The 27,584-nt window shown below is 38.7% G+C and overlaps 2 protein-coding genes across 8 annotated transcripts in view; one reads left to right on the top strand and one right to left on the bottom strand.

Moving 5' to 3' along the window:
* Nucleotides 1-23,377, top strand: part of CNGB3 (cyclic nucleotide gated channel subunit beta 3) — a 62,774-nt gene extending 39,397 nt beyond the window's left edge. The window contains exons 11-18 of the mRNA XM_032128704.1: nt 6,547-6,688; nt 7,450-7,609; nt 7,970-8,067; nt 9,111-9,194; nt 10,756-10,874; nt 15,277-15,423; nt 17,954-18,134; nt 19,817-23,377. Coding sequence (XP_031984595.1) covers nt 6,547-6,688; nt 7,450-7,609; nt 7,970-8,067; nt 9,111-9,194; nt 10,756-10,874; nt 15,277-15,423; nt 17,954-18,134; nt 19,817-20,050 — 1,165 coding nt within the window. The 3' untranslated portion in view covers nt 20,051-23,377. The remainder of the gene's footprint in view (nt 1-6,546; nt 6,689-7,449; nt 7,610-7,969; nt 8,068-9,110; nt 9,195-10,755; nt 10,875-15,276; nt 15,424-17,953; nt 18,135-19,816) is intronic.
* Nucleotides 23,084-27,584, bottom strand: part of CPNE3 (copine 3) — a 31,709-nt gene continuing 27,208 nt past the window's right edge. For all 7 annotated transcript variants that reach the window (XM_032128736.1, XM_032128754.1, XM_032128718.1 and 4 more), the window contains one exon: nt 23,084-26,802. In XM_032128736.1, coding sequence (XP_031984627.1) covers nt 26,692-26,802 — 111 coding nt within the window. In that variant the 3' untranslated portion in view covers nt 23,084-26,691. The remainder of the gene's footprint in view (nt 26,803-27,584) is intronic.

The following is a 27,584-nucleotide window of genomic DNA, read 5'->3' as shown; positions in this document are numbered from 1 at the left end:
GAACATTTATTAAGGTGATAGAGGAAGTAAGAGAAAACAGCGCAGTCATAATATATTCTGTGCATAGTCTTATAAAGATATATCTAGCAGGTTCAGTTGTATGAACATTCATTTCTTTCAAAGGCTATAATATAGTTAAAGCCACAGAAGCTCAATTTGTTCTTTGATTACATTCCTTGCGAAACCACATATGGTATCCTACTGCTGTCATAAATCACCTAAACAACTTTTCACCTTTCTCTTGGAGATGTGCTCCTCTTGTTTGTAGTTTTGTCAGACTTACAAGTTTAGTGTCAAGTCACTGTCTTGAAAGACTAGAAAATAGCCTTTGAGAGCAAAACACACTTTGTGTAAAGCAGCACTGATTTTTAATAAGTAGGGTTGGCTCTTGAAAAAAATGACGTCTGAAGTTTTCAAACACCACTAAAATACTCAGCTTGAGTACTGCAGTCAGACCTGCAGGCAGGGTCATGGAGCTTAGTGGGACCACTTATGTAAGTGAAGTTATAGATGGGTATTTATCTGCAGGATCGAGGTTTGCAGAAATCTGACAAAATTCAGAAGCAATTTCCATTATATTTTTTGCCAATGTGATTCTTGGGAATACTTGCCTCATAATTAAAAAATAAGGTACATGAGAGTAAGAAACCTGAAAACTCTGAAAATAGAGAGTTTACTCAGTCTTCAAGCTTCTTCAGAACAGTCTAGAGAACAGGCAAGAAAGAATTACCTGTTTTTCACAGAGAAAAATATTTCACATTTTGCTCAGAGAAACAATCAGTAGAAATTATTTACTGGCTTTGCCACAGACAATGCAGTTGTGCCCTCACAATGGCCACGTTTTCTAATATTTTGTGATACCTTTTCCATTAGGAGACAAAAAAAAATTCTCAAATGAAGTCACACTGCAATCACATGGAATTAGAGCAGATTTGTTCTAGAAACAATGATAATAAAATGAGAATTCAAGTTCTGCATTAAACTGAGATTCTGAAATAAAATGCATATTTGGGTATATAAATATCCAAATACAAGAAAAGCATTGACCTGTTGGAGCAACTCCAGAGGAGGCCACTAAGTTAATCACAGGTCTGGAGCACCTCTCCTTTGAAGACAGGTTGGGAAAGTTGGGACTGTTCAGCCTAGAGAAGAGAAGGCACTGGGGAGACCTTGTAGCACCATCCAGTACCTAAAGGGGAGCCTACATGAAGACTGCACAGGGAATTTTTACAAGGGCATGCAGAGATAGAACAAGGGGGAATGGCTTGAAACTGAAAGAGGACACATTTGAATTAGATATTAGGAAGAAGTTCCTACTATAAGGGTGGTAAGGCACTGAAATGTTGCCCAGAGAGGTTGTGGTCTCCCAATCCATGAAGGTGTTCAAGGCCAGGCTGGATGGGGCTCTGAGAAACCTGGTCTAGTGGAAGGTATCCCTCCCCATGGTAGGGAGGTTGGAACTGAATAATCTTTAAGGCCCTTTCCAACCCAAACCATTCAATGATTCAATGATATATCCATGTAAACCTCATTAAGCCATTAATCTACTTCATCTTGACAACTGGTTGGTGAATGTCTGACTTTATTATTTTGCCTGTATCTAACTCATGCTGGAATATATAGTACCATGAACATGGAACCCCAAAGAATATTCCACAATGAGCTGCATTTCGTAAAGTATAGCTTTGTATCCCACTAACATCAAATGCTGACTGTATGGGATAGTCATTGCCTTAGAGAATTAGGCATGACATAAAATGTAATCATCAAATGTTTGAGGATTTTTTTACACAGAGAGGCATTGTGTGAGCATTAGTTATAACTGGAGATGCAATGTGAATTTAAACTTATCAGACAAGATACTTCTAGGTATATTCATTTATGTGGAAAGCAGATATAAGAACAATATGTCAGGAAAAGTGACTAGTACTGCAGCATACATTATGGCACAGCAGCGAACATATAATTTGCTTTCACAGAGCGTTCAGGGTTGACAGTATTTGAAGCAAAATATGCCAGTAGTCTCACAAAGAATGGGAACATATTCAGAAAGGTTAGGCAAACATAGCTACTTAGCTAACTTTAACAAAATGACAGCAAGCAGTTTGACAAGTAAATCAAAATTCTAGCCATCTCAGATTACACTGACCCACAGCAAACGATCTGGCACTGATTTAGTGGCATTAATGCTTTATGTAGAATCCCTGCTGTGTCCATAAAATATTGATAGTTATGGCCAAAACCAGTTCTTAAAAATGTCAACACTCCTAGGATTTTTTTTTCCTTTTCCAGGCTAAAAATAATTAACAGACGACAGTTTCCATTATCAGTTGGATTACATACATGTTCCTGAGCAGGCACACTAGCTGATGAGCTAAATCTGTAAGTAACAGCTATATGCAACACTCAAACCACAAGCAAAATTATCAAAGTAGTGCTTCTGCAAATTTCTGCAAGCTCTATTCTTTTCCAGTTCTTGTCCAGGAAGTGTTAGTGTCAGTGCAAGATTTGAGTTCTTTTGCACAGCAGCCTTCAGTCAAATCCCTTGACTTGAGGCGTAAAAGGCAGTCAATTTTGCTTCCCTGCAACACACCCAAATTAGCCACACACAATGTTTCCAGCATTAAAAGTGCACTCGTGAGCTCGAGTGGGCAAGACCGCAGTCTCTCCTAATGCAGAAGCACAGCACCACTAAGGCAAAACCAGAGTGTAGAGTCTGTGCAAGGACAGTAGCAGCATATTGAAAAGGTCTCTTTAAATGGACAATTTCAACTATATGTGTTTATTTACAATCTAATTTAACTACCTAAGTAAAAGATCAGTCTCCCCAGTTCCTGAGGAAAATGGACAAATCCTTTTCAAGGGATTCAATGTAATGTCATTGTTCTGAATTGTCCCAAGGAAGTATATCTCTTTCATCCCCGTTCACAGAGAAACTGAAACTAGGGAGCTGAAATTCTCATGCAAACCCTCCAGGTCAGCAGTAAATTTAGGCAAAACAAATTGTTTCACTTTGCTCATGGTATTTGCAAGTCATCCACAAGCAGTCTGCAAAATTCTTTGGCAAATTTAAGACACCTATTTGCATCCCAATTATGTTTTTCTGTAGCTTGCTGCCTTCCTGTTCTGAGGACAGACTTAGTGGATGTCTGGAAGTCCCAGAAAATGGTCACTGTACGTGTCTAGAGCAATTCCTCTCCTTTTCTATGCATTGCCCAATGCACAGTGAGACTGACAAATCTTGAAATGTGTCTCCTGGGTATCAGCTGTGCATTGCTCTTGCAATAGGTCTGATGTGCCAGTGTTTGCTATGCAAAGATAGTTTTGTGCCTCCAGACAAGCTGTGAATGCACAGCCCAACTCACGTGTCAGACTTTCAGACCTGCTATCCACAGCAATACTTTTTTAGGTAAAAATGTTATAGTTTCCTCAGTGTGTCTGAGATCATCAGACCCGAAGGCACCTGATGAACACATCACTCTAGAAGAGGCATCAAGAAGGAATTCATTAGTTTATAAAGGCTGCTTCTTTACTCTGCTTAAACCCATCCTGGCTGTAGTCTGAGAGAAGTAAAAAATGAGAGCCCTAAAACAATGCCTACCTGGGCTGAAATGATTATGTGAGTACCACCTTAAAAGCTGAGAGACACATGCACAAAGACTTGATACCTGCACTAAACAAAACCATGAAAGAAGTTTAGTGTATTCTGAAATGGACTTTTCTGAAAAAGATATTTCTATTGGCATAATATTACAAGGTATCTTATTTGTAGTGTTTCTGAATGTTTTCATACCTAGGTTTTCTTTTTAAGGGAAAATCTAGTAGTTTGACTGCATGAAGGATAAACATACTCTCTATGATGCACAGAGGGAAAATCCCTTTCTTGTCTCATGACTGTTGTTTACTTCAACAGTAATTTTATAGCAGGCTGGTAAGCTGTATAGTGAACAGTGATGGTTTCCAGACACATGCTGGTAGGAAGCAGAGCTGCTAATACTGTTAAAATAGGAGTTTGTTTTTTCTGGCTTTCCTTAAACAAAATTTACAATCTCATTTCTCCCATTCGTAGGGAAGAAAAAAGCTGCTCTGTACTTCAGCTGTGCAACTTCCATTTCAGATCAAAATAAAAATGCATAAATGGAGAAAACCTGTGCCTAAGAGATAGAGAATATCATGTGCCTCTGCCAATAGAAAGTTTCTTTTGAAGTAAAATTACAGAAGAACACAGTGTATTAACTACATCTTAAGAAAGGGGTAGGCAGATATAAAAAAAAATCTCACATTTTGGACATACAAAACTGCAAAGAAGAGTGTGACCCCTAAATTCCTCTGAGGAGCTGCTTTCATTCTTTGTAGACATTCCCAGAATAAAGATTATATTGTCTATCATGGTGGGGTTCACAAACTTGGCATGCAGAGCCATTGTGGGTGAGGGAATTGCTTAATTACTTTTGTTTCCTAAAGTAACTAGCACAGAACTAATGTTAATTTCTTTACTCTTATATTACCCAATTATACATGTTTCAAGCACCACAGCATTCTCAGTTATGGCAAATCAATATAATATTAATATGCTTTACATGATAATTCCCCTCAGTCAAGCTAGAAGCATGATTTTATGCCTAAATACGTAATTCTTCCAAAACGGACCTGAGTCTTTTTCTTATTATTTGTTTATACTACAGAAGTCTAAGAAAAAGCTGCTACTTTTGCATACTTTGCTGGAAACATGCACACGTGATTTTTTTTAATCCCAAAATATTGAAAATATTGAAAATATTGTTGTGGCATAATCCAGCAGTTCATTTTGCATCCCTAACAAGGAAAATGATAAGATGAAAAATATGCAATGCATTTTTTATTTGAGGACTCTGAATGAAAATGGCCAGTTCTGACTGTGAACATCTAAAACTAGAAAACTATGGTAAAAGTGGTCATTGTTAATGCATTTTATTAATCTGCAACCAAGAAAAAAGTGACTTTGTAATGAAAAGCAGAATCAATTGCTAAGTAAAGCCTTACATTTTAGGTGAAAAACTTGAAAATGCTTTCAAGTGATTTAAGAAAAAACAAGCCTCATTGGAATTGGTTGTTATTGTGATTTTATTTTCTCGCACTTGCACAAAACCGACCCTGTATTATTACATGAATGTCCCATTATAGGAGTTCATATCTTAAAAAGAGAGAAGTCTGAAAGTGGAGGCCATTAAATAAAATATACACCTAAGGTCTGCAAGCAGACCAGGTGGCCTCAGGTTCAGAGCAGGCATGTGAGACTTTCTATTTCAAAACAAACTTATCTCCAAAACTATTTTTTCTCAGTCTTAGTGTTTGGGGAGGGTTGTTTGGTTTTTTTTAAATTATTATTTAAAACTCAATAAAATTCAACAAACATAAGGTATCATCATTGCTTCAGAAGCAGTAGTCACAGCTGATATAATAGAAAATCCCACTTTACAATTAAGGAAAATTAAGTTCCACTCCTAATCATCAGCAAAGCTGAAGTTTGATTGTACAGAAACTTAGGAAGTCACATTCTAATTAATAGCAGGCTTTAAAAAATATATCTAAAACAATTACTTGTTTGCTCAGAAAATAAGGAAATTATAGCATTCTCACAACAATAATTTGAACTAGTTATTCCCCACTGCAACGCTGCATTGTTGTGGTTCAATGTTCTAGAATGAAATTTAAACCAGGGGTTTAGAGATGTCAAGGCACTTTTTTAAAGCATTCTCTCCAGGTCATTTGTTGCTTTCATAAATTTGTGTTATCATACTAGTAGAAATACACGACTCGAAGGCAAAAGACTCTGTAGTAAAGAAGGCAAGAAAGAGTTTGTTAAGGTGACAGAAGGAGTTGTGGAGACTAGCAGCTAGGAGATGTTAATAGAGGAGTCAACCTTTCAGTGCTGAATTAGTGAGGTGGTTTAAAGAAGCTGGATTAACACACAGCTCGTGGAAATACATAACTTGTTGGACATAACCCAGGAGGTAGAGCCATTGAAGGGTGCTCAGAAGCAGACTGGGAAGAAGACCAACATGGTTAAAGGACATGGAAGAAATGGACACAAGAAGAACAATATTGCATTTTTCATTCCCACCATAAGGCTTCGCACTGGTGTCATCAAGTGAAAGCCATGAAAGGGGCCTTCAGGTGTTTGAGCATCCAGTATGCTGCTACAGAGAGACTCTGGGCAGTCTCTAACACTTTTACACTGCTTCTGGCCATCTTCAGCAGGAGCATTCTAGCACTGTAATGTCCATCTTGGCAATTTTGTACACAAGTCTTCTGTAATGCTACGTAGAGTTACTAGAGAACAGTAAATTAGAGCTGCATTTCCCATACATTCTTATTTTGCTCTGAGAACATTCAGCTCAACCTGACCTATGTAACTATCATTTATAAATTCATAACTCTTCATAAAACGGTGAAAGTCTTTTGGACTGAAAAGCATCACTGAAAGGCCCAACTCAGGTAGGCATATGCTTAACTTCAAACACATAAGTAGCTACAGTCTAAGAAAAATGCTGTTTGTATCCACAGGTACCTGAGGTGTTACTACTGGGCAGTTCGTAGTTTAATCACCATCGGTGGCCTTCCAGAACCACAAACACTGTTTGAAATAGTTTTTCAACTGCTGAATTATTTCATGGGCGTCTTTGTCTTCTCCAGTTTAATTGGTCAGGTACATAAAATAATCAATAACGTTATATTCAAATTACTGTAATGTAGTGATAATATATTCAATATAATGGAGTTTATTTCTGGGATAAAGTTTAGTTTCCATCCTCTATTTTAATGTCAAACATACTTAGTCTTCTGATAAATACACATGTTTAATCAGTTCCCTGTTTTTAGCTCTTTTGTACACAATTTGATTTAAAGCCAATGAACATTAACTCACTCACTTTCTAAAAACTGAATTACATTTGAGTTGAAATGTTAAATGAAGTTCCTGCACTAAAAACTTAAGGGTCACCTTTTAGCTCTCAGAGCTTAGGACTGATCTCTTAACTATTTAAACAGTGGCACAATTTTAGTCCTAGTGGTGTCAGATGATGTTATTACAGAAATTCAGCCCAGTTTGCTTCAATTCTGACTTGCATTGCATGCCAAATGCAGAATAGCTTTACTATGGATTTTTAAGAAAAGTATTATCTATAATTTTCATCCATGTCTAGAAATATAAGACATAAGAATAAGCTAAAACCCAGAAATTACTCCTCTAAAATCATAACATTACACTTTCCAAGACAATCAGATTAAATCTGTAATGTTTCTGAAAAACCAGATGAAGTACAAAACATTCAAAACATGCAGCCAAATGCATAATTAATCAATGATTTTGCAAAAAGTATTATATTATTTTTATACGTTGCTGACAAGATTTTAAAATCAAGACTATTTTTTACGGAAATGTGTAGTGACAACAGTTGATGCTTGCAGATGAGAGACGTCATTGGAGCAGCAACAGCAGGGCAGAACTACTTTCGTTCCTGTGTGGACAACACTGTCTCCTATATGAACACTTATTCTATTCCCAAAATGGTGCAAAATCGTGTTCGAACTTGGTATGAATACACATGGGACTCTCAAGGAATGCTGGGTGAGGATTTCCAATTCCAGTTACTTAGCATGTCTGAGTGAGGGAGATTGTATAGATACAGATATTGGGTGAAATTCACATTTCTCCTTTTCTGAGTTGCATGTGGGAAGTGAGAGGAGGGTGCTCAACTTACTTTGGAAAAGAACGGAACTACAGAGCAATACGATTCTTATTACTTCACAAATTCTATTCATTAATACAATGTTTTGGTAATAATTTTAGACAAGATATATTAAGCATCTTAGTAAAAGCATATTAGCTGCTTCCTCACTTGAACTCATAAATGTTAGAATAACTCCATTAAGTTATTTTTGCTCATTTTTGTGGACATTCCTTTGTCTTTTTTTTTCTTTTTTTCAGATGAATCAGAATTACTGGAGCAGATGCCAGTCAAAATGCACTTGGCCATCGCAATTGATGTGAACTTTGCCATTGTCAATAAAGTGGACCTATTCAAGGCAAGTAGTTTTAGAGGAGAATGCAGAAATATGTGGTATTCCGTGCAGAAACCTTGTCTTGTGCATCTTGCAACACTTAAGTACATGTTTGTTAGCATACAAGGCAAAATAAGTCTAAGAAATGTCTCAGTGAATGGAGACATCAGAACAAACCCAATTGCCTGCATTTGGATTTCTTTTGAGTTAAGACATTGATCTTTAAAGAAAGCAAATGAGACTAAGGCAAAATCCTGTTACAACAACATACTGTAGTTGATGGTATGGTCAGACTGTGAGTAAGTTCAGAGTATAACTAATCTCAAGAGTCAGACAGAGAATAAGATAATTTTTAATGCAGTCCACCTTGTTGTAGCCATCCAGGTGTGCCTGAGAGATCACCCATGCTGTGTTCTGGCAGTGTAACATTGCTGTAGGGAAAGCTGCTTCAAAGTCAATTTTTGTGCAAAGGAGCTTTTTCTCTACTTATCATGGTAGTTTGGCAGAGCTACAATTTAAATGTGTACTTAAAATTGTATTTCTGGCACAAAAGCAAGGAGACCTTGAGTTTTTAGAAGTACACACAGCAAATTTTCTTGTTTCACATTTGCAAGAAATCACATGTTGTATCTGTATAAACATTACATGGCTGTACAGTTTTTCCATACTTGCTGAAGGAATGGAGTTCATAGATTCATATCAACATTTGACATGATCTGCTTTTTTCCCCCGGATCAGTTAAAAAAAAAAAAAATCCCATAAAATTCCCATAAAAGACACATAAAGCTCTGAACATAACACTAACTGAGCTTCCTCTGAAAATCTGGACATACAGAAACTCACTTTGTAAAAAAATGAAAATATGTTCAACCCATAGAGAACCTTATAAGTACTTGAAATAACAACTCTTTCAGTCTTTTCTCAGCTCTAATAGCTGATCTTTATGATCTTTTGAGTTTGCATTCCACTTATGGAATCCCTGGGTCATTCCTATATTGTTGGCTTTTGAGGCACTAATAGTCACTTTTAATACTGAATTAGCAGAGTGATCAACTCTATTTTAACAGGGCTGTGATACGCAGATGATACATGACATGCTGATAAGGTTGAAATCCATTGTGTATTTACCTGGTGACTTTGTCTGCAAAAAGGTGAGCATTCTTGTCTTGTTCAAATAAGAATTATACTATGTATTTTAGAAAAAGAGTTCAAATACCGGTCAACAATGTCCTTTAAATAAAATTAATCCTGACTGAATTAAAAAGCGTAAAATTAATTAGGCTACTCTGTGTAGTAACAACAAATGTGCTCTCAAATTTCAACCTAGAGCAAGACAATATGGATTTTATTACTTACATTACTAAACATGAAATTATAGTAATATGGGAAAGCATTTAATGTAAATAGGGCTTATCTAATGATACCTCATGAAATTTTAATATTTAAAATGGATCAAACTTACTGTTTCTATACTTCTATGCATACAAACCCAGCCTACAGATCTCAGTCTATGAGGCTTTGCCAGTGCTTCGTTTGTGTACTCAGACACTCTTAAGTAGAATTATCTAAGAATGTAGAAAATATACTGCATCCCATAAAGCTCCTTCCAGCAGGATCTGCTCTACTTTCACTCATAGCTCAGAGCCATCTCCAGGTTTCCAGCTGAATGATGTCACACTGTCTCTTAGCAAAGACGCCTACCTTGTCTCAGCATTTTGGCTTAAACCTGGCCAGACAGGTAGTTCACAGGCAAATAGCTCAGCTTCTGACCAGTTGGCCCAAGTGCCTTTTCAGAAAGCATGTAAACATAGGGCAAAGTAAGATGCAATTAAGACTTGGGGGGATGAATAGTAATCCGTACTATCACTGTTCTGGCAAGTGACCCACAGGTCCCGCTACATCCAGAAGTGACCATCAGAACTCCTGAAGTTGTCTTTAGCAGTTCTGGTCCAACACGTTCACTAAGGTCCTGTTCCCTCCAAGAGTTAAGCATACAATCCTCCTCCAGAATGCTGGGTTAGTTCCACTGACTCCGCTGTGTAGAAGTCAAACATTTGTGAATACACTGAAGGATGAAGTGTGTCCCTTCAAAGACCAATCCCAGGATTACTGTTGGCTAAGAAGGGTGGAAGAGTAGTTTGGTGTGTTTGCTTATACAATGCACAGCATAAAAGGATCTTAGACTAGATGGGGCTCTGACACAGCAGAGAGAATAAAGGACAGCAACAGATTCAATGTCTTGGTACTGCAGTCTGATGCAAACGGTTCTTACCAAAGATGGATTATGAGAAATTGAAGTATCAACTTATTACAGCTTGATTCAGAGCTAAAAGGCCTCTCACTTGTATAAATCTACTGTGTGAACAACAACCATAGCAATCTTATTAATGCTGCAACATGTAGTAGGGAATGTTGGAGCCACATTCCTCTTGGATGTATTTTGGTCTCACCCTACTTCACCAAGGAGATGCTGCATGCAAGCTTGGAGGACCAAGTGAAGAGATAGGAAGTGCAAGTCCCTACATTTTCAGTCCTGGCTTTGTTGCTGCAGCTTTTTCACTTTTAAAACTAAATTGCTGCTTTGCCTCATAATAGCAGTACACCCTCTGTTCACAAGAGAATAGAGAGATATTTAAAGAAGAACCTGTCATATTATTCAAACAACAAAAAACACTGCTAAAACATGGGTTCTTTATGTGTTTGTATGCCCAGGGAGAGATTGGCAGAGAGATGTACATCATCAAACAGGGTGAAGTTCAAGTCCTTGGAGGCCCTGATGGTACCAAAGTCCTGGTTACACTAAGAGCAGGAGCTGTATTTGGGGAGATCAGGTAGGTCCATCACCATTTTTAACACTTTTTTTAGAACTTGTCAAATAATTAGTGGTTGTTTAACTTCTCTGTGGTAAGCATGACAGCTATCAACAAAGAGGACACTGAGGAAGGAGATGCAGGTAAGTGAAGGAAAATATAAGTGAAGCATCAGTGATTAACAGGGTAAGATCTGAGCCCAGTGTTTTGATCGACGTACACAGGGATATACAGACAAATTTCTTCTTTGGCATTTTAAAGATTTAACACATCTCCCTGTTATGCTGTCTGCAATACAGGAGGACCAAATGCATTTTATTGTCTTGTAATAAGAAGAGGTGCCCTTAAACAGCAGCTGGCAAAGATGAAAATTAATTTCCAACAAAATAGATACAAAAATCTAAAATAGCAACAAAAAATCGTTCATTTAGGAGCTGAAGTAGGGATTAAATTACTGAAAATCAGACATCCCAATTTGAAAAATTATTCCTTTAAGAGCATGCAAAAAAAGAAAAATCTGGATAGATCAGATTTTTTTGTCTGAATTTATCTGGATGAGAATTTTTTTCTGGTGGCTACAAATGGTTTTTATATTCTGCATGTACTTTCTATGCAAAATTCATTAACTCTTATGTGCTATGTTCCCCAATTAGCCAATTAAGTGCTAGTATTTAGGCACTGCACCCCCCCTGCTGAGGTTGACCCAAGGAAAAGTAATAAAATAAATGTGCTGCTGGATCTAATAAACTGGATCCTTGGTTTATTCCAGTTAACTTCCTGTTATTGTTAATCCTCTTGCTGGTAGCTTTAATCTGGCTTTTGAAAAGCAGTAATCAGCTCTGTGCCAGGTTTACATTTGTCTCCTAGTTGTGTCTACCTTTGTAGTAGGGGGAACATTCCTGTTTATCCAATGATATGTGTACAGAACTTGTGGACCTCAAGTGGAAAACATCTGATAAATCTCACAGTTACAGAACTTGTTCATTAAGTGGGAAAGAAATTATATCAGCTCTTTGAGAGAAGGTTATTTGGAAGGTATTTATCCGTGTGACAATATAATACCTGAGTGAAGCATCCAAACAAAAGGCTGTACTGTAACTTATGCAGAAAGACTGAGAATGAACTCATCAATAAGGGCTGAATAATGAAAAGACAGAAGAAAAAGCTAAAGCAGCCCCCATATGTAACATATACATGTTTTTTCAATTATTTATTAGCCTGGTATTTGAAGTGAGAACTTTGTATTTTAAACTGAGAAATGTTAACTGCTGGTTTTAAAACAAGGAAGAGATTTTTACACTTTTGATCTAACACAGGTGAGCGCTTGTTTCCACGTGAGAACCATGCAATGACCTTTAAAGATTCATTTCCCAGTACGTCCTTCTTTACATATTTGCCAATATGGGCAGCAAAGCCCTCAGCAACGCTATAATGCTACACTTCTAGTCTTGTTTTATTCATGACTGACCTACTGCAGCAGCAAACCCATTCAGACACAAGAAATTTGCATATAAAATGTCAGGCAGTGGATAAACTCGAGGAGAAAAACCACAGCAACTGGCAGACATGATGCACTAAGTGTATCAGTAGAGGTATGCTCTTCCTTGTGGCAAGGTGCTAGAAAATAATGAGCTTGTATTGCACCTTTTTTTATAAATTTTGTCAAGGTCTTCTGAATACAGAATACCACAAGAAAATGGAAAAAATATTCTTTAATGGATTACATACGACTTCTTTTAGGACATCCAAGTTTTCCTCTCACTCCATAACAGTTATAACCTGATGTCAGGCTGATTGCCTTCTGATTTCCAATTCAAGATTTGTTTAGAGAAATACGTCAGCCTCCTTCTGAGTGGTTTAGGTACATGATTTATAAGATGCTGCTATTTAATCTCACTCTGTTCAAAATGCATGTAAATGATGCTTAGAAGTCTCTGTGGCAAAGGAATTAAAGAAAATAAAAACTGTTTATTTCGAAAAAATGCCCTGAGTTATACTTTCAGCAAGAAAGCCAATGCAAGAGAAATGATCAAGCATGTCCCTTGCCAATTTCATCCTTGAAAATTATCACAGAAAGGGATTAAGTAATAGGAGTTCCAATTAACATTTTACCCCCACTGCAACTTTCCTGTATAGATAATATCAGTTTGGAGAAGTAAAATAATTTCAGAATCAGAAGCAAACAGATTGTTGCCTTAATGAGAGCCTGTCAGCACAGACAATTCTGAATAAGAGAAAATCAGTTATAACAACATTTCACTAGCCCAGAGAAAGTTACACTTGAAGCCAGATGTCCTCATTCATCCATTTACTGGTATTTCACCAGAGCTATTTCCTATCAGAAAATGTTACTTCTGGAAAAACTAAAACATTTCTCCATTTTATGTAAAATTTTGACAGGAAGATCTCTAAATATTTGATCTCAGCTTCAGCTTTCATCTCTTTTGTAATTTTAAATTTTATATAAAAATCCAAACTACAGGGACTATTTAGTTTTGTGAACGATGACATTTTCCATTACTTTGGCCCAGGATTTCCCTCAAAGTGGCAGCTGCTGCTTTTCAGTGGGCTCTGCCCTTTGGAGTTTGACATCCTTCTCAGAAGCAAGACCCAGACTTATTTCCCTTTCCTGACTTACCAGTTCTCCTCACATGCCCATGGGTGCCCAGCTGAGCCATCATAACCCTGCATGTTCAGCTGATTACAAAAGCCATTCCCCAATTTCAGTTAACAGCAGCTTCCTACAGAGATCTATAAAAACAATAGATAAGCTGAGCCATCACTCTGACAACTTTATAGCTTGAAATTTAATTTGCTAGCATAAGAATTCTAAGGTTATCAACTTGTACTAATATTGCATCATTTCAGGCTCACAACTGGAGTAAAAAATGTTAGGTAAAGAAAGCAAATTTTTTGATTAATATAGATGTTACACTAACACTGCAAAGCAAATGTATCTGTTTTAAAAAATTTGGTCATATAACTCTTCACACACTAACCAAACCAGATTGAATGCTGAAGTACGTAAGTCCTCTGTCAAAGATAATTCTGTTTGAGCAAAGACTGCTTTACTTGTAAAATTCACCTCACATTATCACCATAATGAAAAACCTGATCTCTTTAGTCCTCATCTACCTTGATAAAATGAGCTTTCTGTTAGGAAAGACTAAAAATGATTGTTCAATGGCTTCTTGAGAAGTGATTCAGCAGAGCTCAAAAGGTGTTTGCAATTTTCTTTAGCAGCTTTTCCTACTGTGCAAAGAGTTTTATTCTGTCTGAGGAATTGTACAGAATTGTAAAAAGAAGACGATAAACTGCATTTTCAGCTTCAGTTCATGTATTGATTGCTGTCTTGAGTTGCAGAAAAACACTCTGTGAGCATGTAAAAATAGCCTTGCACACACAGTTGCAGAGGTTTCCTACTATCCTTTATAAATTAAATATAGTATCTATATGATTCAATAGTTGGAAATATGTTCTAAAAATATCTTTAATATTGAAACAAATATTTATATATCCTTGATTATTACTTCAGATAGGTATCTGTTCCTATTTACTGGGGCCCAAAACATCTTTTATTAATAACTTTCAAATTCAGATAATACTAAATGTTCTCCAAAAATATTCATTCATTGGGAAATCTTTAAAGGACAAATTTTAGGGTAGATCTTGAATACAGTGATAGAGCAATTTTAGTACTAAGAGTAAAATGCAAATTCTCTTACTTATCAGCACAGCTGAGAAGTGAAGTCTCTTCAATTGCTTAGTGCAAGATGAACAATTTATTTTTATTTGTACATCTATTTTTTTTTTTTTAGATATCCTCCCTCTGGCCAACTGCTGCTGGCTAAACAGATCTAATGCCTTACGTTCAAAACAAAATAGCCTTCTTTTTCTGGCAGACACATTTGTAACTGTCAGTCTGGAAGACCTTCCTAAGATGTATCATTTAACTTGCCAACATTCAAATGTGAGATGTGGTATGTGAGAAAACTGAAAACTAGAGCCCCACAGAAGTTTTTCACTCAGGAAAATGAAAATCCTTGGGGGAGAATCATTCATTCTCTGTAAATAATGCTGGTCTACTACTGATGCAAATAACTTTCAGCAGTAAAATTGAGGAAATGCCAAGTTCACATGAGGACTAAAACAAGTGCAGCCCGAGCTGTGGGTATCTCTTAGCAGAAATGTCCCTCCGTAGCAAAACTTTTCACAGTCCTTAGCATCTGCCTGACCAACAGTGACAATTTGCCTTCCTGAGACGGGATTTCTAATCCCATCCGCACAGGGCCTTTACAGAACACTGGATAGAATAGCCAGCTCCATGAGTGAGCTTTACAGTGACTTTAATGGAGAACCACCAGCAAAGAGATTCCTCACTAGGGCAAGTAACACTGACTGATGAGGTTTATTTTCATTCCAGCCTATTAGCTGCAGGTGGAGGAAATCGAAGGACTGCCAACGTGGTGGCTCATGGTTTTGCCAACCTTTTCATTCTGGACAAGAAAACACTCAATGAAATCTTGGTGAACTATCCTGACTCAGAAAAACTTCTCATGAAGAAAGCAAAGTATGTCCTAATAACAGTTTTTAAATCATATCATTTAGCAGTAGGATGGACAGTTGTGACTTCTAGATGATTTGCATTCGTTTCTTGGAAAAGTAACAGTTGTAAACACATTTGGTGTTAGAGGTCAGATTTGCCTGGTAGTTTCTAGCAGAAAACATGGTCTTGGAAAGAATCCCAAAGGCTGTGGAAATGTGGTAAGTAGAATGAAATCCTGAAGGTAGTTGCCTTCTGCATTGTATTTAAGGTAACAAAAAAAATAGGAGATAAGTATACATATCAGGACTCCTTACATTGTCAAGAAAGAAACTGCAGGACAGATGTCAGTTAAGGAATAGGTTTTCAAAGATGCAACAAAACACTGGCAATTAATTCTACAGAGATATGCTTCAATGCATCACAGACTTGAATGCATTTCCAAAACCTTAAGCAGCAGTTAGGAATGTATTTAAAGTAAGGCCTGACAAGATGGAACTATACAGATTAGATATCTGTGCATTTTGTTCAAAAGCATTCCAAAATGGGATTTCAAACCAAGAGTGCTTTCCACCTTCCTATGGCTGTAGCTTTCTAGGATCACCATTTTCACAGCTTTGAACAGGCAAAGTATTGTCAGATTTTGTCATAAAAATTATGACAAAATGAGTACCTTGCTACCTTGTAAAAGGTCCAAATACTTGAAACAGTTTTTCATTATTCGTATGCTTCAGCACTCCTGTTGTTCTCAGCTGTTGCCTGGAATGGCTATCAAAGGTTGGAAGGTTGGTCCCAGACTTGAAATTCCCCCCAGAGAAGACTAAACACAGCACGGGAGAGACGTTTTGTTTTTCAGAAGTGCTAGCAAATGGCTGCAATCATCATGTTGTAACAGCCCTGGTAGTCAAACAACAGTATCTTGAGAATCATGATGCCCCTGAGGAACAAGGAACCCAGACACAGAATGGGCTGACTGCTCAATTTTCAAAACCAGCATTAACAGGTAGAAAAGGGGAACAAATCCACTGACCAGTGATCCCAGCATGTATCATTCCTGACTTTTCTCCAGCTTTTATCTAAACAGTAGTATGACCATCATTCTTTGTTATTTCTGTCTCTGTCCCACACTGCCTCTTCTGCTTTCTTGTCCCCCCTAGGCGTATTCTGCCCATTCATTAAATTCTGTTTCCTCCAGACAGCCTTTCTCAACCAAGGAGCTTAATCATCCACTTTTTGTATCTGCACTCTCATTTGAGCTCAAAGACCTCTCTAGGTATCAGCCTAAAACGAGGACATCCTGTTTAAAGATATGGAGTACCTGCCCTGTGCATGAGGACATGGATTTTGCTCACCTGTCTAGGCATCCACAAATTCTGCCAAAACTAGGCACCAAGAGGAAATTTGTGCACTGTTTTCATCAAGACTGTGGTTATGTTTGGTTTTGGAATGAAGTAACCAGTTGTTCTGCCCTGGAAGGTTTACAATAGAGTTCTCTACGGTCATCTGACACCCTTAAAGAGCTCCTTGAAATAAACTGAAAGCATTTATTCAAGCAAGAAATTTGTTCTATTATTACCTGGCCAAATTATTGGCTCTGTATTATTATGTAAAAAACCTGTATGGTTTTTACATAATAATGCAAGATGCTGAAGTGCTCTTTTAAAATTTATGACAACAAAATTAAAAAAAAAAAAAGTAAAGCCTTCACTTCTGAAATTCCCAAAGTACAAGATACTAGAGAAAATTACAGTACTGTGGGATTACTGTATTTCAGACTGTGAGTACAGTCCTTGCTCATAAAGACCCTTAAGTCAAGGCTTTTGCAAGGATAGAAAAGTGGCCTTGAAAACTGTGCAGTAACCTAATAGAAACTGAAAGCATGGGAACCCTCTGCTTTTCACTGGTCCATCTATCTCAGATCTTCCATCTAATCTTTACCCTTACTATTCATTCTCACTTCTTGTCATTATGGCTGCAAATCAGTACAGCTACAGAACTGTGTGAAAATGTAGTCTGCCACAAGATTGGCAGTAGTCTTTATATCGTCAGGGTGTCTTCTTCTACTGAAGAGGTCCAAAAATAAGCACCACTGTCTAACCTGACCTATGAGAGATGAGCCATGCTAGAAGTTAGTTTGGTAAAGTATTTCCTACACAAGTGTCAACTGGACTCCCAGTAGAGCACTAAATGCTCTCTGAATTTGCATCCAGAAGGCCAGATAGGAGACTGCCACCTCAGGTATGGGGCACCCATCCCCCTCCACACCTCTTCTCTCCTTGTAAAACTCTTTCATCTGTTTTGTGACACCTTAATTTGAGCCAGACCTTGTTTATATTCCAGGATACAGGTAAGCAACTCCAAATTTGAACAGTTGCCTCCAACTTTACCAGAGCCTAGGGCAAAACCTTTAGTGTTTCCAATTTTGCTCTTGTCACTGGACCTGGGAACCAAAAAAGCCCCACTGGATTATCATGCATAAATGTGACATTTCAGCTTTGAGGGAACTTTGCTCATTTTCACAGCACTGCTGTGAGTTCTTATTCCCTTCTGCCTCCAGGGTGCTGCTGAAGCAGAAGGGGAAACCTCCTCCAGGACCACCAGTGCAACAACCACGGGGCTTGGCCAGTCTCTTTGGGCAGAAACAGGAAACTCCAAAATTGTTTAAAGCAATGCTTGGAGGAAGAGGAAAAGAGGGCTTTGCTAAGCTGCTGCAGCTGAAGAGACAACAAGAAACTCAGGTAAAGACACAGAAAACAGAGTAGAATCTACTGAGAGGGTTTGGGCAAACAGAGTAGATGAAGATTTAGCCTTGCTGCAATCAACAGCAAAACCTCCCAGTAGCTGAGATATAATCACTTTTCCTAATCTCTGTAAACACTAATTCTAAAATTTGGCTCAATCTTTCTGAACCTGGACTTTATGCAGACCAGAGAAAACAAAAGCAAGGGAAAAAAAGCAAGCAAACAAAAAAACCTCTAAGAAAGTAAGGATAAATGGATTTTACAAAGTCCTCAAGGGCATCTGATCTTCTAATTTTATGTAAACAACAGTAAATACAGAAATACCCAAACACAGTAATCTGATCCAGCTCACTCGGGCACATGGTGAACTTTCCAATTCAGTGTCAGATCTCTGGTTGTTAAAAATCCTGAAGACAAAATATAAAGTGTACCCCACACAGCTAAAACTGATTAATATCTCATACTTCTGAGAAAGCTGCTGTTTTAACTGATGAAAAATAATTCCCACATTATACTCTGCTCTGAGAAACGTTAATGTTAATAAGAATCTGCTCACTTCTAAATATTTACCTAAAGGTGGCAGAATTCTTTTCTTTATAGCTGAAATAGCTGTGGTTATATTTAAGTTTAATAAAGAGCTTTGCACTTTGCTTCCACAAATGACTACAACACTATGATTGGAGCAGAAATACTGCTCAATTCAGAGTGTATTTGTGAACTTAATAGCAAACAGGTTTGGCCAAGCAATTGGGGCAGTCAAGTATGTCAAGATTTACATGACATTCTTTCTTTCTCCACTAGTGTAAGCGCATAAAGGAAGGCAAGACCTAAGGAAGGGTTCTGTGCCCCATCCCTCTATAGAGGGACGTGCTTCTTAGTAATATAGAGGTATGACAGCTGGTGAGGGGTCAGTAGCTCTGACCGAGGAAGAGGTGACCGGTCCGGAGAGATGGGCCCGTGGAGGATCGCCTTCCCTTCCCTCAGCTGCCAGCTAGGAGGGCCCGTGCAGAAGCTGTCAGCTCTTTAGTGATTGTCAGCTCGCGATTCCAGCTCAGCTCTGCAGGGCGGCCTCCAGGCCAGACCAGGCAGAGAGACGAGAGGCCCGTGTAGCTGTTCTGCACAAGGCAGCTTTATCGGTCCGTACTCCGGCGAAAGGGAGCCAGGAACGAGCATCTCTCTGCCCTCGCAGGGGCAGGGGGTTAGCTTTATAGGGATACAGGGGGTGGGTGTCAGAGGATAAAGGCCAATGGGTTACAAAGGATCTGCATAGGGTCTCCCAGAGGATTCTGGGTCTGTCTTCTCGCCCTAACTGAAGAGTAGCTGCCTTCCCAGGGGGGTCCTGCTGGGAGGTTTAGGCACTCTCCTTATCTCAACAGATGTCCCTCCAGGGCGGGGCTGGGAATACCCCACATAGAGGGATGTGCTTCATCCCTCTATATAAGTAAGAAGCAGACACTATGAATATCCACAAGCATTTCCTAGGTTTTATACTGATATTCTGATTCTGAAATTGCATTTTTCATTTAGAAACCAATTTTCAGCATCTGAATAGAAATTTACATGTGTTGTATGCCATTAATACAGTTGCCATGCTGTGCCTTTCCATGGCATGTACAGAACAGAACTACTTCCTGAATTTCTTCTGCAGTATTGGAAAACATTAAACTTCTTGTTTCTAGGAAACTCAAACTGAAACAGAGACCAAGCCTAAAGAAGAGGAGAAGAAGCCTGTGGAGCCCCCAGTCTCCTCTGCACCCCCTGCTCAAAAGGAAAAGCCAAATGCAGATGCTAAACCTGCAGTTATACAGAGAGCAACCAGTAAGGAGTCTCTGATCATTAGTATGACACCATCCCCCAGAGCAGGAGAAGGAGAGATCCTTAAAGTTGAAATTAAAGAGAAAGAAAATAAATAGATGGTGCTTTGGGGTGTGGCCCCATCTATTGTCTTGCTACATTCAGAGGGCTGGCTGGACTTTGCTTTTGGGTACATAAGATAAAAGTAGAGACTACTCATGAGAAAAATCTACTCCAGCTCCTCTTCTTGCCCTCCTCTCCTGGCACAACTGCACAAATTATTTATATTCTTAACCTTGACATCGAAGAGAGAACTTTTGGTGTATTAGAAATTAAAACTCAGATTGTATTCTACAACCACTTGTTTCTTGGTTTAACCATGCTCTCCCTTTTCTCTTACTCTGTCTTGTTCCTACTACTCCTCTTCCCTCTCCTCATTATCCTTGCTTTCTTACTGTTGTTCCTGTTGCTCAGTTTGCTCTTTTGTATGTATTCTTTTCTGTTTTCTCCTTTACCTTCCCATAGTTATCCTTTTCCTTGCTACTGCCCTACTGTTGCTAAGGTTCCCCATGCTCCTCTCTATCCTCCTCTCTCCTCCCCTTATACTTCTAATCAGTGACCTGGGTTTGTGGCTAGCGTGGCTCAGAGTGGACAGCAGGTGGTGTGTTTTGGGATGTTTAACCTTGGGACAGAGAGCAACATAACAAAACCATTGTCAAAAAATAAATCACAAAATCCGCAAGAGGGAAGCAGATTGCAGAATTATTACCAGCCCTCTGAATGCATAAACATCTGCTCCAGCTGTCTTTGGCAAATTAACATGGGAAAGACTTAGGTAGCTGACCCTCCAGAGGTGACCTGTAACTTTGGGCTGCTGGTTTACTTGCTTGATCTCGTTAAGGGTTTGGGCATGCTCTCTGAAAAGTAAGCACTTGATATGGCTGTCTGAAAAATCTTGGTATCTAAACCAGTCACTTCAAAAATAAAAGCTATTTTATAAAAAGCAGGATTTACCCTTTCTGGCTCTGTGTTGCAAAGTTTCAACCAATGCTCACCTACATCATAGACTTTGACTAATGGTGCAAAAAGAAACCTGTGTCTTCTCTGTCTTAGCTGCATCACACTTGTGAACTACAGTAAATCCTTTATGAGTGCCACAGCTGTGGGATACAGCCTCCCATCCAGGAGCTCCCACACTGCCAACCTTGCGCATCTACTCATCAGTCTCAGATGCAGTATTACACAAAAGCTTGAAGCTGTGTTTTAAGCTTAACTCCCAACTACTTTCTTTTCTTCCACGGGTTTGCATATCCTCTCTCTCCCAATCCCCTTTCTGACCCCACTGGATGAACAGTTTTGTTAATTAAAAACATTATGCAGAGGCCAAGCCAAGAAGTGGCAAGGGCAGGCTTCACAGCTCCTTGGCTGACCAGCCAACCAAAGAAGGCACCAGGCCAAAATTAAACACTCACTTTGCAGGCTATATATGACCTTGCAGGCTATGCATTCTGTAGCCCTGTGCTTTAAAGCCTTTCAACTTCTGTAATCACAGGCAAAGCTGGAAGTTTGCCCAAGGAAAAGCTGGATGACTGAATTCCATATGTTGCATATTCCACAATCCTCTGACCGGACCAAAACCCTAATCTCTATCAAAAGAAAGTTCTGCTGCATTAGCAGTGAGGTGAAGGTTCAACTGCTTTGTGGAGAGAACCATCTTTATTTGTATGCTACTTGTTATTTGATATGTAAGAAAAAAGGACATCACAATAGAGGGAGAAAATTTTAAATTGTTTCATAAAGAATTATTCATCTATTGCACATGCAGGACTTTCTCAATGAAATCTCAAGATCAGAAGTACTGCAGAACTGCTTCATGAATGAGGCCTCCTATGAATAATAATAATCGATTAATTAATTACAATATATAGCTTCACATCTTTTTTTTTTTTTTGAGAGGGGGTTGTCAAAGCATTATGGAAGAAGGAAAATATTCCCTATATTTTAACATTTTTATATGAACAAGTAAAGCTCATTCTCATTGAAAAGAACTGATTCCCTTCTGCCTACACAAATGCTACCAGGTAATTTCGAACATTTTCCCTGTGGGCATATTTAAGTTCGTCAATCACACACTGACATAAATTACAAAGTAAAGGCTGAGACTGCAGCAGCAAGTGCTTCACTGCAGTGACAGAGCTTCCCAGGAATTGCTGCTTTGCTACAGCTCACAGCATCCCAGGATTGCAGAGAAGTCTGACAGTTCTGTCTGCAAGATTACTAAGTTATGCACAGCTCTTGAGTTCCTTAGACCCAAAACAAAATAGGGGAAGCATCAGTGCAGAAGAAAGTGGGCACACATAAAGAACATCCATCTGGTTTTCTCTGACATCCAACTTTTCTATTGTTGGGGTATTTTCCTCTTCCCACAATTCCTCCATTCTTAGGGTTGGCAGGCACAAGAAGGCTCCACGAATCAAAGCTGCAACTATTTGTAAGGTTTTCATCAGAAGGAACGGTGCAATGAAGGTCAAGATGTAAGATGTAATAAATTCTTTCAGGAACTAATTCTACCCTATAGATTCCTGACTGGTGAAGAAGCAGAATGAATTACTATGGTGCACTTAGAAGATGCAGTTCCCAGTATCAAAGTTGTCTCAGGCTCTGTGTGGCATCACATTCCACTGCAACACTGTCTCCTGTCTCTCTTAATGTCGCAGTTGAGTCCCTCAGACTTGACTACACTTGAATGTAAAGAAACTGAAGGAGGGAGTAGGATAATGTATTTGAAAACTACAAATAACCACATCTCTATGCCTCTCTAACTAAAATGTAGACTTTGTCTGGGAAAAAAGTATTGGAAAACCTGATAATAATTGTATGAAATAGTATGCATGAGAGAACTCTAAAGTGGTACAGAGCATGAAACAGTCAGAGTTAAAATTGTCCAGCTTCAGAATATCTTCCTGCTCCAAGCCAGTATAAGATGCTTTATGAAGAATAAACTGAAGAGTCATAACCACTAAGTGGAAAGGCATTTTTCCTCTCCCTTTTGTATTTGTTATAAATTCGTGGCATACTCACCGTAGGAATCACAAAAGCAGCATTTAGCATGACACACAACATGCTGAATACAAAAGCACCACAGAACAGCATACTGAAATGATCATTTTAATGCATAGGCATTGTAAATCAGTTAACATCATCAGAACTGAAATACATATAAAAGTACAAAATTCTGGTTACAGGTGAGCTCTCTGCTGTACACGTATATATTATGACCAATACATGGCAAAAAGCATTTGATGACCAAGACTGCCATACATCACTTTAATCACAAGGTGGTGCCAGTGACCTACAAGCACATTCACTTTACAAAACCTGGACAGTATTTTGCTTTGTCACCCTCAAGCTCTTAATGCATTTTTTACACGTAAAAATAAAAGAAAAATGGCAAAACAACATAGTAACCCCCCTTCCCCTTAAATCACAATCTGCTGCATTTCTTCACTCAGAATATCACTTCAGCCTACCCTGGAAGTTTTCAACAGGCATTAGCTGTACACCTCTAAGTCATACCAGTTCTTGCCACGGTCCTGTCTGAAACACTTAATTTACAAACAAAAGGGCACATTGAGAACTAGGTGTCTTTGCTATTATGCTATTTAACTCCTTAAGCTTAAGGAACATGGAAGCAATTCTCTAGTAAGAGATGATGAAGTCTCTACTGTAGAAACTCAGAATTTATGTATAGAATACAGACAAAACAGGTTTTCTTTTCTGTGCAGCAGATACTTAGTATAGTAATACATACTAACACATTTAAATGCGCTTCCACGGCAACTTAAAACAGAATTGGTAACAACTCAGGTGCAGCATTATATTTTTGGCAGACAGCTCAGAGGAACTTCAGTAGAATCCTGTACTCCTATCAGTAGTACTCATCCACCTCAATTAATGTAGACAAAGCATTAAAACTGCATCCAGTCCTCTCTGTACATGGAGCAGGTAGCTGTGAAACAGCTTTCTCTTCCAAAATCATACACTCTCAATTTGCAGCAGTGTGATTTAGGTTTGTTATAGTAACTTCCTTATCTCAATATTTTGGGTTACATATCTGATATGACACTTATTGCAATTTATACATAAAGTAGTAACAGATTTTCACTACTCTGATAAAAAGATGATTACAGATTTTTTTACATAAATACATGAATTACATTTAAAAAAAGAAAGAACTTGGCTTAATATGAATCAAACTCTCTTCCTTAGTATTCCACTACTTGATAGCATTTAGGATCTCCTTCCACCAAGGAAAATGGAGTACATGGATAATATATCCATTCATGATTGATTAATAAATGTCAATTGTCTACAAAGCATTTGATATGTCTTGTGTAAGATAATCTCAATACAAATATCTTTCATCCATCAACATTAATGTGAATTCAGACTTTTGACAGGATTATAAATGTTAAAAAGAAAAACCAAACCAAAACCACACTAAGCAGCTCCAGCAACTAAAAGTCAAATATACTATGACCTGGTGAAATCTTGCGTGTCCAAATGTGCTAAATTTAGCATTAGCCAATTCTGTTCTTACATACTACAGCCAGACCATCCACATGAGATGCTGGATGTCTAACTCTAAACCACTTCAAACGTGAAACTGTAAAATTAATGTTCAAGATTGGCATTTCAGAAGTGATAAATGTGACCTTTCCATCCACTTATGTGACACACAGTGGCAGGATCAGAAGAGATCCTCAGCAAGCAGTATGCAACTGGGGGACACGAAACCTTCATCCGTCCACTAAGCAAAGACAACATGATTTATGCTTGGTATAAAAGGTGAAGGGAAAACTCAACCCAAGTAAATAAAACAGAAATTGTTTGCCCTAGAGAAATGCAGTATGATTACAGGATTAGGGCTTGAGAGACTTGACTTTCTTATGCCTTCCTAAAGGGAGAGAAAGAGGGTGTCAAGAGACTGAAATATTATAGCTTATGACTTAAACATTTTCTTGAAGGACTTTTAAAACTGTATTAGAAAAGCTTCGGAGAAGACTACCACATCCTGAATGTGTGGGGGCTCTGAGAGGCCCTGGACCCCTTGCTGATGAAGATAAGTAACAACTCAGAGCTGGGGACATTCACAAAGCACAGGCTTAACACCTCAGGAGTGGGGATCATGGCCCCAGGGCTTTCAGCTGCCAGGCTCACACAAACTCTCCCACCAAAGGGTGGGAGAGAGGCTTTGGGTGTGTGGTGAAAAACCCTCTGGTCCAAGGCGGGTAACACCCACCCTCTGCTGTGCAGAGGAGCCCAGCTGAGGGGCCCCTTCACCCGGGAGAAGCTGCATCCACATGAAGGACAGAGGGGGTGTCATGGCCCATCAAAGACCCCCAAAGGGGTCCCCAGACCCTGCACCAGAGATGATGCAACAAATCCTCAGTGTTGCAAGGGACATTGTCAAACTGGGCCCCTGCAAGGGAGGCACGTGGGCGTTCCCACCTGCCCAAAGTGTCTATTAATCCATAGGATTCTATATTGTTCAGCCTGTGATGGCGTGGCCATGGCGACAGGGGACCCTCACCACCAAGAAGACCAGAGGGAGGGGAGCAATGAGACATCGTTGGGACCCTCAGATGGGTGATATGATTCCATCTAACCCCTGTCACCTCTCCCTGCCTCCCTCGCCCCTCACACACACTTCTTTCTCTATTTCTTTCTTTTTCTTTCTCTCTGCCTCTTTTACTATTAAATAGAATATATCCATTTTATGGCACCAACAAACCTCATTTGGCTTTAATCTCATTTTTGGGTATATTTTGAACCTTCAAAGTTCTTTCGAGTTTATACACAGAGACTTAATTTTCTTTAATCTTCTGGGTTTTAACTGGATCACAAAAGAGGGAATATTGGGTTTTTTGCAGGCACTTTTCACTAGTGGGCTCATGGAAAAGCAGCATGATTCAAAATATGACAAAAGTAAATACAGGTAGCACTTTGAAGATCTGCTTTTACCTCAAAATATGTAGTCGTAAATCAGACAAAACTTTTCAGTTAAAAAGTGAATTCCTACTGCACAAAAAGCCCTTTAAAGATCAGTAGTCATGACTGTTTTGGCGGGAGGGGAGGAGAAACCCCAAAACAAAAACCCTACCAAAATAAAATCTGGAATTTCCATTTTCCAGTACACTGCACATTGGAACACATCTTACAGGCCTTACAGTAGTAGCCTCAAAGGCCAGTAGTATTCTTCTGAGATGACAGCGGTTTACCTTGATTCACCCTAGTTATTTCCATACTACCTTAAGAGAAGGCATACTATAAAAGAATATATATTTTAATGACTTCTTTGGTTTATGTTCACACAACCCTGAATCCCAGGCATTGCCTAAAGGCACTGAAGTGGCAAACAAGAAGCAGGTGTGCAAGAGGGCCTTCACACTCTGTGGCACTTGTCCGAATATGAAACACCTGTGTCAAAATTTTGTTATGGTGACTTAATAGAAATTTTTTTCCACTCTTCAAAATGAAATGCATCCATACAAGCACTGTCTCTCAAATCAACATCAAATCTAAACACCATTACAATTTTGGCCCTTAAAAGGCAAACTTGGCAAAGTGATTTGTAGGCAAAAGCTAAGACATTACAATAGAGAGGCATGTGTACATGTATACAGAAGTATATCGAGAACCAAAGTCTGTAAATACAGCAAGTAAAGCAAGCACAAAGTCTCTCCTCTGCTCAGCCCAATCATTTTGCAGCAGGATTCTTAGGAGGTTGAAGTTTGTAGGTGCTGAAGTAGTTCACCACTTGCTGAGGGACTTCTGCCAGGACACACTGAGCCAGAGCTTCTTTGGGAGACTTATAAAAAAAGAACACAAAACTTTAGCTTTCACCACTGCTAACAAAGATTCTAAGGCAAGTAATAAGCACCTCCTCTGGAAGGCCAACTTAAAGTCTGACATTTTACAGAGGACTTTACACAGTGCCCTTGCGTGACATGACAGATGGAAGCTTCCCTGTCAGCTTTACCTTCTCCCCCTGTCACCACCAATCAGATGGCTGTCTTGTGCCACAGAAGCAACAGGAGCTGAGCGCTCAAAAGGCTGCCATGTCTGAAGACATCTTTTGTCATATGAAATGCACAGTGCAGGTATCAGACTTCAGCCATGTAAACATACTTCCACTGTCTGCTTAAGATGGCCCTTCAGGGACTTGTCTAAATCATCTGCAATCTTTTGCACCAAGTATCATCCACAATAACTGTATTTCTATGGAGCAGCTCCTCTGGAGATACTGTTTTTACTGTAAGACTAAGTATCCATAAGAAAAAAACATCTCTTTTTCTAGAAACTGAAAGCATTTGAATATATAATATTACACTGAATATTGACCCTAGTTAATCTACATCCAAGTGCATTACTTGATAAGCATATTGTGTATTGGTTTTGCTCTCGCTTTCTCATTTCAGTTTGCCTGAGTTACTCTGAGATTAAACAAAGAATGTGTATCAAAAGTAAAAATATAAAAGCAAAATAAAGAAGTCATAAGAGTATTATTAACTCCTTGTCCTGGGTTGCAGTGTATTCTATTACCAGCCTCATGAGCTGTTGAAATCAGGTGGGGCAGTGTTTCCTTGCCTC

This window comes from Corvus moneduloides, chromosome 1, assembly GCF_009650955.1.
Source record: "Corvus moneduloides isolate bCorMon1 chromosome 1, bCorMon1.pri, whole genome shotgun sequence".
Classification (NCBI taxonomy): domain Eukaryota; kingdom Metazoa; phylum Chordata; class Aves; order Passeriformes; family Corvidae; genus Corvus; species Corvus moneduloides.
This window is presented reverse-complemented; position numbering and strand designations above follow the sequence as displayed.